Here is a 15,437-nt window from a genome sequence, read left to right as displayed (position 1 = left end):
CATTAATAAACACTTCATTTGCTCTCATTCAAGTCTCTGAAAAAGCCTCTTTGACAACAACCTTTTCTTCTTCTTCTTCTTCTTTTGTTTGTTTTTCGAGACAGGCTTTCTCTGTAGTTTTGGAGCCTGTCCTGGAACTAGCTCTTGTAGACCAGGCTGGTCTCGAACTCACAGAGATCCGCCTGCCTCTGCCTCCCGAGTGCTGGGATTAAAGGCGTGCGCCACCATCACCTGGTCAACAACCTTTTCTTCTAAAATCTACTTCTACATGTGCAACACAAGTTTATTATAAGCTGGAGCCATGTTCCTCATCTCAGCTGAAGAAATTTTCAAATTCCCAACAAAATGAACACAAATTCAAACAGCCTCAACAGTGTGTTACAGTTATAGCAAACAGAAAAGATGAAGATGAAGTTAGCTACAGTTGACAGATGTTAGCTAAAAAATAAATTTAATACAATTAGCTATAAAGAAATAATCATACTTTGTATTTTTCCAATAAATTAAGGAATTTATAAAGCAACAGACTACATATGTTCAGCTGTATTTAAAATATATTATAGCTTTAATAAATAGAGAAACAATAATTTTTAAAAGAAAACCTAGAGAGATATATAAAGCTGAGTCTTAATAACAAAAAATCTTTGGCTGGGAGTCGGAAGGGGAAATAAGATCTCTCTTTGTAGCCCAGGCTGGCTTCAAAACTCCTCCTGCAGACGGCTAAGTACTGCAGTTACAGGCCTATGATACCATGCCTGGCTTAAGGATTGTATTTTATATTTTTGGGCCACATAACAATGTATCCTTTCAAAAGACACAGATTTATAAATACGGTTATGAGATGAACACAAGCATTAGTTATTATACCAACTTTTCCGAGTTGCAATACAGGCACAAAAACACTCAACTGGGGGCTGGAGAGATGGCTCAGTGGTTAAGAGCATTGCCTGCTCTTCCAAAGGTCCTGAGTTCAATTCCCAGCAACCACATGGTGGCTCACAACCATCTATAATAAGGTCTGGTGCCCTCTTCTGGCCTTCGGCATACACACAGATAGACTATTGTATACATAATAAATAATAAATAAATATTTTAAAAAAAACACTCAACTGAGTTGTTCAAGAACAACAGAAATGTAATGCAGCAAAGTAAAAAATAAATGCCATGCTGCCAGTCATCTGTGTCAGTGAGGTTAGTTCATTTAATATAGACTGCAGAAAAGATTTACATTTACAAATATATTCTTATTATCTTAGTAATTATACAGTAAACCGGTATTTTTCTTAAAATATTTATACAATCATCATTGGTAGTAATCAGTTCAGAAAATGCTGAGCATGGCTGTGTATATATATATTGTATCCAGTTTATGATACAAGCTAAAAGAGACACATAAGCATAAGGAGACTGCATGGCCATCAGAGACTTTGAGGAGTAAAAAAGCAGTTTGTACAATCACCTCACTTGTCCTGGCTTAAGTTTAAATATAGAACTCTGGTTCTAGCAACAGGAAAAAACACTTACATTGTAAGTAGATAATAATTTGGACTATGTTATTTCACTGATTAAAAACCATTTCTAAGGAAAATAAATAAATTCATAAAGAATTAAAAAAAACTCACGTTCAATTACCTTTTCTAACTTTTTGGCCTCAATATGTCGAAGTACTTGTTCTCGCCAGTCATGAGGAACTTTACTTTTTCCTGGAGGATCTAATAAAGAATGTTCAGAACCAACCCTTGCATTTGGTCTTTTTGAAGGACTAGTCCGTGAGTAATTGAAATCACTAACTGACATAGTTCTCTCTGGTATCTCATTAATAGAGGGACGGGCACTCTGAGGCCTTGAAGTATTTGGGCCATCAATGCTGTATGCTCGCGCAGAAAGCGGTCTCTGTGATCCTGACATCACTGGCGTCCTTCCCACTGAATGTAAGTCTCTGTATGACAAATAATCTCCTTCAGAAATTTGAGCACGCCTTGTGAGACCAGGATCACCAAGATTCATAGAAGCTGTTGAAGACACACTACTCTGTCGCTGAACTGCAGTTCGAGCTCCTGTTGCAATTAGCCGGTCATTTGGAGAGACAGCCCACATTTCTCCATGCCTGGCTGGAGCAAGTCTCTGGTGTAAATGGTATGCAGTATTGGCTCTGACGTTGTTATGGTTAGAGAAATTCATATTGGCAGAATGCTTTGTGTAACTATGATTTTCGGCACTCTCTGATCTAGGAAGGCGCTGAGGAGGAAAACTGACAGGATCTAGTTGTGAATTTTGTTTAGGGTGCCACAAGGTGTCTTTGACTGCAGCACTGCCACTGTACTGGACGTTATACTGTGGAGGACCATACAGTTGAGGCGTAGACTGTGGGCCAGTTACTATGGGGCCTCTTATTATATTTGGATCTTCAGGGTTATGATTTGAATCAAACTTGAAAACTGCCTTTGTACCTGACATTAAATCAGAAGAGGAGGAAGAAGCAGTGAAGACCTGCAGTGGCTGGTCATACAGCAGTGTAGCAGACTTGCTCCTGACTATGTTCTTCCCATCCACGGAGGATGTCATTTTAACTGCTGCACTTGGTGGCTGAGGATCATCATCACTAAGAATGTCATAGATCTTTAAGCCTCCAGTCTCCATGTTAGTTATACTATGCGACTTCATGACAGACCCGACTGGACCGCTTCTTTGAGGGGAGAGATCTTCAGTGCTTTTAGAAACACCCATGTCAGCAGAAGAAGTAGAATTCTGGGGTTCTATCCTACCAGAAGACTGTGGGACTTCCTCAGGAAGACCATTTATTTTATTTATGGATTCCAAATTCGGATACTTATTTCCATTTTCTGTATGTTGAGCTTCACTTTTAGGATGAACACTTAAAAAGCTTGTTCCGAGCACTACATCTTGTGCCTTTGATCTTTCCGTGATTTCTGGCTGGCGTGTATCATTTGTCACAAGTTTATTAAGATTCATGTTGATACGGTCTAATTGGTGAGATTCATCATATGTGGATTTTGAGTCATCTTTTTCAATCAGAACTAATCGTTCTTCAATATTCAAATCATACTCAGGCAACTTAAAATCCTTTTTATCATTAACTTTGAATTTTTCTTCTGGTGAATTGTTTAAAATATCTCCATTTTGTAAAAGACTATTAAAATTTTCATCTTCTTGCCTAAAATAAAAGAATTTTATGAGAAAGTAATAAAGACAAGTTTTCTTGGTAACAGAGTCATTAATAACTATTTGATCTGTAGATAACACACATTAAAAGAATTGATGGAGCGCCAGATAAAGACTTTAATTATAATATACAAGTATCAAAACATCACTATAACCTACTGATATGTACAAATTTTATGTTTTTATATCAGTTAACATTAAAGTTAAATAAAAAATGTCAAGTAGTGGAGATTTTTATTAAGTGAGAGAAAAGTAAAACAGTTAAAAATCATCAATAATATCAAGATTAATGCTGTGGAATAATCCTTTTGTGTACCATAAAGATTTGTCACTCAAATTGGTTTAATAAAAAGCTGACTGGCTGGTAGCCAAGCAGGAAATGCAGGCAGGACAACCAAACTAAAGATGCTGGGTTGAAGTAGAGTCAGGGAAGATGCCAGCAGATGCAGATGAAGTAGGATGTGGCAGGATGTGCAGAAAATGAGGTAACAAGCCATGAGCCTCAAGACAGAGAATAAGGTAAGAAATATGGGTTAATTTAAAATGTAAGAGTTAGCTAGTAACAAGCCTGAGCAATTGGCCAAGCATTTATAATTAGTATTAAATCTACGTGTTAGTTATCTGGGAAGCAACTGCTGGGACACAGGAAAACTCCGCTTACAGATTAATTTTAATCAACATGTTCAATTTAACTTATTACAAAATAGATTACCAGGGCTAAGTCAAGAACAAGAACAGAATGGTATCTTCTGTCATTTCACAAATGTGCTAAAACTTTAAATGCTTCAAAGTGGGAAAGCTACATTGAGAGTCAGACAGTAACTTGAGTGATTAAGTAAATGGCATAGGACTATTTTACAAGTAAATTCTGAAGCTTTACATTAACGTCATTAATAATAAGTGGTTATTAAATCCAAATATATAAACAATTAAGTTAAATAACCGTATAAACACCTAAGTTCAAAAAGGGATCAAAAGAGAAACTATATAACCATTACTCTGTAATATAATGTATTTGGCAAATATTTCATAAATGTGCCATTCTAAAACTATAGTCACTACATTAAAACTACAGTTCATTATTAAAAAAGCATGTAAAAGCCGGGCGATGGTGGCGCACGCCTTTAATCCCAGCACTCGGGAGGCAGAGGCAGGCGGATCTCTGTGAGTTCGAGACCAGCCTGGTCTACAGAGCTAGTTCCAGGACAGGCTCCAAAGCCACAGAGAAACCCTGTCTCGAAAAACCAAAAAAAAAAAAAAAAAGCATGTAAAAGGTACTGCTTTACTCCTTGCTTACCACCCTTACTTTGTTAGATATTTCTTACAATATTGAGGACAATATAAAGCACCAAACAAGAGTATCTGAATGAACCCTTCAATGGCACCTCACTAGTATGATCCACATTTCCATGGTGGTCTGAATGAGAAATGCCTCACACAGGCTCATGTGTAGGGACACTTGGGTCTCTAGTTGATGATGCTGTGTGGGGGAACTTTTTAGAGCATGGGGCCTTGCTGAAAAAAGCAACACATTGCTAGGGACCAGCTTTAAGAGCCTCATTTCCAATTTGCTCTCTCTTTCTAGCTATGGTTGGAGATGTGATTGATGTGGAATTTCCTTCTGTATAGGTATTGCTTTTACTGGTTAACGAAAAAAGCTCCTTTGACCTATGGCAGGGTAGAATATAGCCAGGCTGGAAGAGATACAGAGAGAAGGTTGAGTCAAGGAGACACCTCATAGCTGTTGAAAGAGGAAGACATTGCGACCACGAGAACTTTTCCAGTAAGCCACAGCCTCATGGTGATACACAGATTAAAAGAAATGGATTAATTTAAGAAATAAGAGCTAGGTAGAAATACACCTAAGCTATTGGCCAACCAGTGTTGTAATTAATAAGAGTTTCTGTGTGATTATTCGGGTTTGGTCAGCCTGGAACAAAGGAGCAGTCTGTCTAAATGTGATCTCTCAGCTGCCTGCTGCCATGACCCTCCCACCATTAAAAACTCTCCTTTAGGAACCATAAACACAAACTCTTTTCCCCATACATCATGTTTGGTCAAGAAAAAGAAGCTAAAACAGAAGTTGGCACCAGGGAATGGGTTGTTGCTGTAAAGAATCTGACCAGGTTGTTTCTGGAGGAATGTGGAGGACTGTTGAAGGTCGTACTAAAAATTAAGCCGAGTTTACATTACAGTAGAAACCTGGAGACAGTAGCGCTGAGAGTACTGAAGATGGGAGAGGTCCTGCTCAAGAGGTTTGAGGGAAGCAATAACTGTCTTAGCAACTGTGCTACAGGCCATTTGTTGATATGTTGGCAAAAAATTTGGCTGCCTTCTCTTTCCTAAGAACTTGCCTGATGCTAAAATAATAATAGCCAGCTGTGGCTACATACTCCTTTTATTCCAGTACATGAAAGGCTGAGACAGGAGCATCTCTGTGAGTTCAAGGCTAGTCAGGGTTATGTGGTGAGACTCTGTCTAAAAACAAAACAAAAAGTAATGAACTAATTTCTTTGGGGCATGAAATTTCAATACAGTATAATGTAGAGTTTGGCATAGTTACTATCGATTACTCTTTATACAAGTCTATAATGAAAAACAGCAAGTAGAACAAAAGAAATGAAAAATGTAGTTTGGAGAGAATAAAACACTAGAAAACTTAATACTACAGCCAATGCAAGTGCTAGAAAAGGGATATGTTCTAGAGATATCACCATTAAGGACAGTGCCCTGCTCTGCACTAAAACAATGACAAGGTGTCTTCAGTTTACAAAAGATGCTACTAATGTAGGGAGAATATCAAGGGCCCACTTGAGCTGTCAGTTTAACTTGTCAATGACATTTATGGGAAAATGTAAGAGTAAGGTGGATTCCTCCTATATGGTTTCAGAGCCACTGAGGACAGGTAAAGTCCAGCAAGGAGTTTTTTTTTTTTTTTTTTTTTTTTGGTTGGAGTTGCTGAGAAAGGGCCATGAGAGGTTTAAAGGTTGGGAGGTCACAGTTAAGAGACTGTATTGAGTCTCAGAAGAGACTTCAGACTTTTGAACGGTGTTAAGACTTAAAAACCATGGGAACTTTTAATACAGACTTAAATGCATTGTACCTTATGATATGGCCATGAGCCTATGGGAGACAGGGAATGGAACCTTGCTGGAGGGAGTATATCACTTGGAGTGGACTTGAGGATTTACAGTCTCACCCCACTTCCAGTTTGCCCTCTTTACTTTCTTCATGTGGTTAGAGGTATGATCTCTTAGCTTCCTACGTTAGCTGCCTGCTGCCATTTCTTCCTCACCATTATAAACTCTCCCTCTGGGAACTGCAAGCCAAAATAAACTATCTCTTCCATAAGTTGCTTTGGTCATGGCATTTTATCATAGTAAGAGAAAGGAATTAACATGATTTATAAGAATAAAAATAACTTTCAATATAAATTTCTTTAAAATGGCTGTTTATATATTCTAGCATCTAGAAATATTTATGTTTGTTCATTTTACCTAGAAATTAAAAATCCACTATATTTTGTTGTTTCTTTCTCAACTAAAAAAAAAGCTATTCTAAAACAGAACTGTGCTTGGCAGTGGTGGTGCATACCTTTAATCCCAGCACTTGGGAGGCAGAGGCAGGTGGATCTCTGTGAGTTCCAGGACAGTCAGACTGTTACACAGAGAAACCTTGTCTAGAAAAAATCAAAACCAAAAGAATCAGAATTGTAAGTAACTAATAATCAACAAGTTTCAAAATGGAAAGAAATATATTGCCTAAGCAATTTGTATAATATTTCTGAAAATGCTTATGTTTAGTCCTGTATTTATTATTTGTATTACTATTTCTATTTATTATACAAGTAAATAATATTATTAAAATGTTCACAAACCTTATTTTGGAGTTACTACCAGTAGGAATTTGTTTCACTGGAGAACAGAGTGAGTTGTCTTGACTACTGTCAGTATTAAGAGAAACTGAGTCAGACATCCGAGATGGAGAAGAACAATTGCTGTTATTCTGATTGCTATTGTGTGTGACTTCATCTGACAAAGAATCTGTATCCTTTGCATCATCTGAAACAACAAAATATTTAAGAGCAATAATAAATTCACTAAGAATTTATGGAAAGCTTTTGTATTGATTCCATGTACAAGGTGGTAAGCAGATAAGATAATCAGAGGCATTTATGAAAATTAAATCCTAAATATATACAGAAATTCAAGAACTTTAAAGTTGTGGTATCATTTTATAATGCAATCAAATTTAAAGGTACTCAAGATTTGATTTAGCTTACTGATAAAATGATGGGTAGTTTTCAAAGCCTACCCATTCATTTTGGTGAATGTTTTTCATTTTAAGAACTCATATAATAAAACATACTTAATCATTCACAACCTTCCTACAGTTTAGTTTATCTGGGTAAGAAATTATGTCCTATGCACATGGAATTTTTTCAATTTATTTTTATAATAAAATTGAGCAACGTAGTCAATACATAAACAAAATTAATGATTTTCAAAGGTCATCTCCCTCACTTTTTATGAATGTTTAAAGACTTATTTTTAATATGTATGTTTATATATGTATGTGCATTTGGGTGAAATGTCTACCGAAGTCAGAGGTATCACTTCCTCTGGAGTTGAGGTTACAAATGAGCCACCCATTGTGAGTGCTGGGAACCAACATGGGTCTTCTGTATTTCTCCAACTTCAAAGAACTGCTTATAAAGTGGTAATCTCTTAATATGTGATGTGCCTGTTTATCTAACAATGAAAAAACAAGCAAACAAGTCAGTATTTACATTCCGCTAAGGCAGAAATGTAAAAAGCAGTTTTGAAAACAGTCCATAAAAAAAAGCTCTTTTTGAAAAGCTCAATTCTAGGCAAATCAAGGAACTAGTATGCCCAGACATAGCTGTAGTGCAGCATATGAATTAAAGGTATGTTTGTTGTTCTTATAAGCTAGGCTCAAATGGTCTAGAAATCCCAACCTCAAGTTACTTGAGTCTTGGTTTCTTCATTTATAAAAATACCATTAGATTGCCTTTGAAGTTCTTTTTATAGGGCGATTATGACAACCAACTATTTAGCAAAGTAGTACCTAAGCAACTGGTAAACAAAGTACTCAATAGTTTCTAAGTATCATTATAAACCACCATGTAGTATCATTAGTACAGTGAAGGCAAAGGTCTGGACAGATATTTGGTAGAGATAATGCAAAGTTAATCAGGCACTAGTAGTAAAAGGTGTGTGACAAGAGAGGTGTTTGCTACAACTTCATTTCTAAGAGTTTATTATTTTCTTACATAAAAATTAGTTGGCAAAAACTAGGGAAGAGGCCTTAATATCATTCTGGAACAGATCAGACTAAAGTAATGTGAGCACCTAGCATATATCAGGTACTAGGCTATATATTTTATGCATAATCTTTAACAGGCCTCACTGCAATTCAAATTTTTCATGTATTTATGAATAAAATTAAGCACACAAGGATAATGTATTTAGAACATAAGCAACAGAAATGGAATTGTAATCTGTAACTATATCCCTCTAATGTCCATGACCTTACAAACAAAGTCTGTGTGGGGGTAGGGAGGACCCACTGATATCTTCCTGTGAAAAGGAAATAACATTTTGGAACAGCAGTTTTTAAAATGTTTCAATAATTTGTCATTCAATAAAATTTACTCCCACATTTAGGTAATTTCTGGTCTTAATGCTTTACCCTCCAACATCTAACCTTTTTTGTTATTACTAAGTGCTACAACTTTGGGCTGGCTAATCGAGGTTTCAATTAATGGGGGCCGCATCTCCGCCATTTTCATTTCTTCATCAGAAGAAAGGTCTTCGGATTCCTAGTTTAAAAAAGGGGGGGGGATATAAAAATTTAATTTTGGACTTGAGTAAATACACCAGAAAAACATCACAGGGAAGACAAAGTATATAACTAAGAACATGTACAAAACAGCTTTTAATGGCAATAGTTAATAAAAATCTGCATGACTTAATCTTTTCAAGTACAATAATAAAACTGTAGCAGTTATTAACAACATATTAAAATATTTACTCTATCATTTTGGAGCTATATTAATAGTTATTACGTGCCAGAGCTATGTGAGGTTACAGGTAAATAAAAATGACCAAAACACAGTACTAGCTTTGAAAGATTCAATTTATAGAGAGTCCCTCAACAGAGTCTCTCCCTAATTGTCAAGTCTGGTCTCTTCAGTATGCTTAGCTTCTAAGATATCTTCTAGGATAGACTGCTATCAATGTGAACTTAGAAATTCTCATTTATTTTGAAAATGTGATTGTCCATGTTTATTACAACCAATATACCACAGTTGTTCCAGATTACCGACTACTGAATAGTGTCAGCAAAGAAAATGACTTGCCAACAACTATTAGCAGAGAGTTTAATATCATATAGTATACATGAAAACAGAACTCTTGCTGGCTAATTCATTCCTAGGCAGAAAAATGAAACTAAAGCAAATTCTTTACAAAACTTGTTCCCCTGAAAAAGAAAAAAAAATACTTTATTTCTTCCTAAGTGCCATAAGAAAGGTGTGAATAGTGGAGATGGCTCAGCAAATAAGAGCTCTTGTTGTTCTTGCAAAGAACAAAGGTTTATTTTCCAACACCCACATAGAAGCTCCAGTTTTTGGCACACAAAAATGCTATAATTTTAATGAAATAGCTGGCTAACTTCTATTAATATCTTTAAAGATGTGTTTATTTTTATTGTGTATGTATGAGTGTTTTGCCTGTTTGTATGTCTGTGTACCATGTGTGTACAATACCCATGGAGGCCAGAAGAGGGTGTTGGAGCCTCTGGGACTGGAGTTAAAAGATAACCAAAACCACCATGGAGTTCCAGCTAGGCATGGTAGTTCACACCTATAGACCTAGCATGAAAGAGGCTAATATAGGAGGAATACCACAAGTTATACCAACATGGGCTACACAGTGAGGTCTAGACCATCTGAGGCCACAAACTGAGATGTAGTTCCAAAAAGGTTAGAGTTCCATATGTTTAGCAATCTCATCTACACCTAAGACATATATATATATATATTCATATATATATTATATATATATTCAATAGAATACTATTCAGCAATAGGAATAAGATGCAGTACTGAGAGATATCACAAAATGAAATTCAAGACAATTATGGTAAGTGAAAGAAAATACAAAAGACAAGTGAGATGGCTCAGTGGGCAGTAGGCAGTATTAAACAAAAACACAAAACAAAACACATTAAGTGTATGATTTTGTTTATACAAAATAGGCAAATCTATACAGGCAAAGTAGGTTTAACTGCTTAGAGTTGAGGGGGAAGCAAAGGTACAAAACATATGAGATTTCTTTTTCTTTTGTGGTTGTCAAAAATATTCTGCAAGTAATTGTGGAATGCCTTTACAACATTGTAAACTGTTTAAGCTGCTGAATTATATACTTTGAAGTATTAAACTGCGTAGTTTTGAGATACCTCTCAATAAAGTCTTTTAAAAAGATCTCTAGCTTTTACTTATTCAATATGAGAAATTATACATTCTTAGACACTAAACAATTCAATGATGAAAATTTACATAATGATTGAGTATAGCCATAACAGCCATTTTCTGTTGTTCTGTTTTTCCTATACAGTGCTAGGGACGAAATCCAGTGCTGTGCGCAAGCTAGAACATTGCTCTACTACTGATCTACATCTTTAGCTTTTCATTTTGACACTACAGAAATAAAAGCAAGGTCTGGGGATGGAGTAAGATATCATGGACCTGTTATGGACAATGAACTTCAGTTTGATACTCATTACCACAAAAATAAATAAAAGCACTTGTAATTATTAATTTTATGTAACATATCATAATCTAATTTACCAACTAGTCATTTAATAACAAAAACAAAAATTTAAGCTTAAAGTGATGAGTGGTATTTTAGCAGTGTGAAATTTTTTAAGGATTGTAATATTTTCTGAATCATATTATGCTTCTAATGTTAACATCAATGAAATATTAAACTGGAAACTCTGATTATGTCAGAATGAAGTCATACCTCAAAAACATCATCATGGTTAATATGCTTCAGGTTCCCAGACACTTTCATATTTGCAGTCACTGGTAAATTTCCAGGACTGGTCTCAGCTTCAGGTTCACTCATCTTCTGTACAGAATTTATATACTTTTCTCTTTCATCAAGTTTGCTTTTCATTGTAGTACTTTCTGAAGTCTACATAAAAGATAAAGACCTCAGATTATATGTTTTGTGTTTATTTTTTTATTAAGTGTTATATAAAATTTAAGCAATCCATCAACCTCCAATTCTAAATTAGTCCTAAACAAACTGTTGCCAAACAGTGATGCCACACATCTTTAATCCCTTTAGTGTTATATTATTTGTGTTTTAATAAATAAAGTTTGCCTGAGATCAGAGGGCAAAGTAGCTAAACTAGTTAGCCATACAGGTCAGGGAGTACACACCTTTAATCCCAGGACTTGGGAGACAGAGGCAGACTGATTTCTCTGAGTTCAAGGCCACCCTGGGCTGTACTAGACCAAATCTGTCTAAAAGAGAAACAGAGCTCACACAAAGAAGATTCCCGGCATTTAGGATCACAAACGTTCAATCCCTGCACTAGGGGAGGTGGAGACAAGAGCAATATGGCTGTGCAGAGGGAGGAATATAAAGGGGAGAAGACAGTAACTCAGTGGATTGGAGTCTGAGGTTGATGGAGAGCATTGCAGGATCGTCCCTTTGTCTGAGCGTTGGTAGAGGTAAGAGCTCTCCAGTGGTTGACTGACTACTTTGCTTTTTTGATCTTCAGCTTGAACCCCAATATCTGTCTCTGAGTTTTATTATTTGTGCTACAAATGCCAGTACTCTGGAGGCAGAGTCAGGCAAACATCTGTGATTCTGAGGCTAGCCTGGTCTACAGAGTGAGTTCCAGGACAGTCAGGACTACACAAAGAAACCCTGTCTCAAAAAACCAAAAACTGAGGACATGTACATTAAGACCTGAAGATAAAATGTCCATTTGGAAGGCAGATGGCCCAGGGTCATAAATCTTTTTGTCTGCTATGGAATGCACAGTGACTCTAATGACATGACAAATCTTTGATTTGGAGATGGGTGGCACTGAGGAAAGTTCTGAAGCATTCCAAGGAAACGTCAATGTCTGCAATAACAACTGACTGAAAATCAGAATAAAGTGGATCAGGATCATCGAAGTAGGAGGTAAGAGTATTTCCAGAATGACTCTCAGACAATCATTATATCTTATTAAGTGTTCAGGTAACAACTTTTTAAAGGCTATCTTGACACTATCCTGATAAACTAGACATTCTGTAGCCAGAGAACTAGAAGACAAGCAACTGGGAAATTCAAAGGTTTACTTTAGGCATCTAAGAACAAAACTGTAAGTTAAGTAGTATAAAATTAAGATCAATTCTCTCAATTTTTAGGTAACTTCCAACACTTGACATCATTTCTTGGAGCTGAGTTTCTAACCTTCACACCCATATCCTTATTTACAACTTGCTGATCTTCATGTTTCATATCTCTCCCAGACTCCTCATTAGTCTCTTCATCTTTTAATCTATGTACAATGGTTTGAACAGTCTTGACCATATTCTTAAGCTCATCTGGGTATGGTGTTGGATATCTCTTTAAGTTTCCCTCCTAGAAAAGTAAGAGAAATATGAAGTATTAGTATTTCTAACATCAATCTCAACTTAATATGTAAGAATCCACCAGAACTTCTGGACATCTGACTCATAGAATAGTGCAGACAGATAACAGAGTCACAAAATTCTGTTTTCTCTTTACATATATTAGATTTATATCTAAATATAAAATATATATTTCTCTCTATCTATATATAAATATAATATATATATTTCAAATTCAGTTGCTTTGTTTGTTTTTTTTCCCTTTCTTTCTCCCAGTGCTGGGGATGAAACTCTGGGCCTTTACATGACAAGAACTCCACCAATGAGTTATATCTCTCCTCAAAATGTACTTTTAATGGAAATTTTGTACTGTTCTCAAATTTTTTCATAGGTGAAATATTTTGGTTTAGTAAGTGCTTTGAGGGTACGCAATGAATCCAATACTTGGAGCCAGAAATAGCATCATACAGGTACACAGCACATCTGAAGTTATGGCTGACAGACTTACCCTGGGGGGTGCCTCTCTTTCATCTTTGTCTTCATCACATTCAAATGCCACTTGGGCCCGTTGTTTCCTCTGTTCTTCCCACAGTGCAGGATTAAAACTTTCATTATCTGATATGAACATAACTATAGCAAAGTAGAAGAAAAATTTCTGTATTTTACAATAAACACAGAAACTATTACTTAGTCATAATCTGCATTATAAAAACAAGTCTGTGGCAGTTAAAACTGGTCCAGGATAAACAGTAACAAATTCCAGTATTAAGAAACAGGCACTGGTTTTAAGATTTCTTTACCATAACCAATGCAACTTTAGTTACCCAGAAGCTGATCAGGCTTTTGTTACTAGAAGGAGTCATGACATAGCTTTTGTGTAGGACCCTAAAAATTTGTAGACAGTAAAGCTACCACATCTTCCAATTCTGGAATTCTTTTTAACATTAACAGTCCAATAAGCATGGGAAGAGTTAGCCCAATGGCAAAATAAAATATCTTGTTAAAAAATAAAATTACTTCAGTGATGATTATTTCCTTGTATTAAACATTATATGCAATATAGATTACATTAAGTAAATATGGTTTCTACACAAAAATGTAAAAAAATTTTAAATTTAATGTAAATCAAATCATTTTTACCCAATCAGATATAATATTAAATCTTCAAAGACTTATGTAAGTTTTCTGGAATGGCTTAAAATAATTAATTAAGTTAATTAGTTAATTAAAAGAATCAAGCTGGGTGTGGTACGTGCACCTTAAATCCCAGTACTTGGGAGGCAGAGGCAGGCAGATCTCTGGTCTACAAAGTAAGTTCCAGGACAGCCAGGGCTGTTACACTGAGAAACTCAACCAACCAACCAAAAAAATTCATTCAACAATTATGTAAAATGAGAAAAGATTGTTTTGAAAAATAAATTTAATAAAAAATACAAAAAACAATTAGACAAAAGTTATACATATAAAATGAAGTCAAGATTTTTTTTTAAATATTTATTTTATTTATTTATTATGTATACAATATTCTGTCTGTAGGTATGCCTGCAGGCCAGAAGAGGGCACAAGATCCCATTACAGATGGTTGTGAGCCACCATGTGGTTGCCGGGAATTGAACTCAGGACCTTTAGAAGAGCAGGCAATGCTCTTAACCACTGAGCCATCTCTCCAGCCCTGAAGTCAAGATTTTTGCCCATAAAAAAGGATTTGTATTCAGAACAAAAGAAATTATAGAATGGGGGAGTAAAAGCAAATATATGCCAACACACACACCACCCCAGCACAAACCACCAAAAACCAAAGAACTAACCCTGAAGAATCTCAAGCACCCAAGTATGGCCATCTTAAATATGTGTGTTGAAACAACATTAATACCAAAAATTCCAAATTATGACTTATTTGGATTTTCTTTTCCTTTGTGAAGTACCTGTCCACACTAAAAGTGACATAAAATAAACAGGAACAATAAGAATGACATTGTGTGTGTGTGTGTGTGTAGTTTTATTTCTTGTTATGTGTTCCTACACAGGGCCTCCAGTTCCTTATGTAGCTGAGGAAGATCTTGACTTTCTGATTCTCCCATCTCCACTCCCCAAATGCTGAGATTACAGGCTGAGGGCTTAATGCAGGGTTTCTTGTATGCTAGACAAGTATTCTACCACTGAGTTCCAATTCCAGACCACTGTGTGCTAGTTTTAAAACAGGATCTCATGATACAGCCTGTGCTGACCTCTCTAACTCTGAATCCCCTGCTTTGGTTTTCTGAGTGTTGAAATTATACATATGCTTTTATTCTCATGACTTAGTTTGAGATTTTTATTTTAACTATTTTGGTGAGTTGTTTAGTATTTACTTAACAGACTATTTCTGTTAAACTAATGTGGAATATGGTTCAAACTGTTGAAATCTCCATGGTATCATAAAAAAGGTAAGAGATGTATGCTGTGGGACAATGGTCTTTTATCATGTCACTTATATTATTTTTAATAAAACACTGATTGGCCAGTAGCCAGGCAGGTAGTGGAGGCGATGAGAACAGGAGAATTCTGGGAAGAGGAAAGCTCAGTTCTGCAGTTGTCACCCAGACATAAAGGA

The 15,437-nt window shown here is 35.8% G+C and overlaps 1 protein-coding gene across 7 annotated transcripts in view; it reads right to left on the bottom strand.

The window, feature by feature from the left end:
- Erbin (erbb2 interacting protein) overlaps window positions 1–15,437 on the bottom strand; it is a 108,902-nt gene that overhangs the window by 16,648 nt on the left and 76,817 nt on the right. For all 7 annotated transcript variants that reach the window (XM_041663621.1, XM_041663616.1, XM_041663618.1 and 4 more), the window contains 6 exons: window positions 13,353–13,474; window positions 12,684–12,854; window positions 11,232–11,405; window positions 8,911–9,025; window positions 7,061–7,244; window positions 1,633–3,175 (listed from right to left, as the gene is read on the bottom strand). In XM_041663621.1, the coding sequence (XP_041519555.1) occupies window positions 1,633–3,175; window positions 7,061–7,244; window positions 8,911–9,025; window positions 11,232–11,405; window positions 12,684–12,854; window positions 13,353–13,474 (2,309 nt within the window). The remainder of the gene's footprint in view (window positions 1–1,632; window positions 3,176–7,060; window positions 7,245–8,910; window positions 9,026–11,231; window positions 11,406–12,683; window positions 12,855–13,352; window positions 13,475–15,437) is intronic.

Source organism: Microtus oregoni, unplaced genomic scaffold (assembly GCF_018167655.1).
Source record: "Microtus oregoni isolate MIOR12 unplaced genomic scaffold, Mior012 000014F_ref0000157, whole genome shotgun sequence".
Classification (NCBI taxonomy): Eukaryota; Metazoa; Chordata; class Mammalia; order Rodentia; family Cricetidae; genus Microtus; species Microtus oregoni.
The sequence above is the reverse complement of the archived record's forward strand: the minus strand, read 5'-3'. Positions and strand labels throughout refer to the sequence as shown.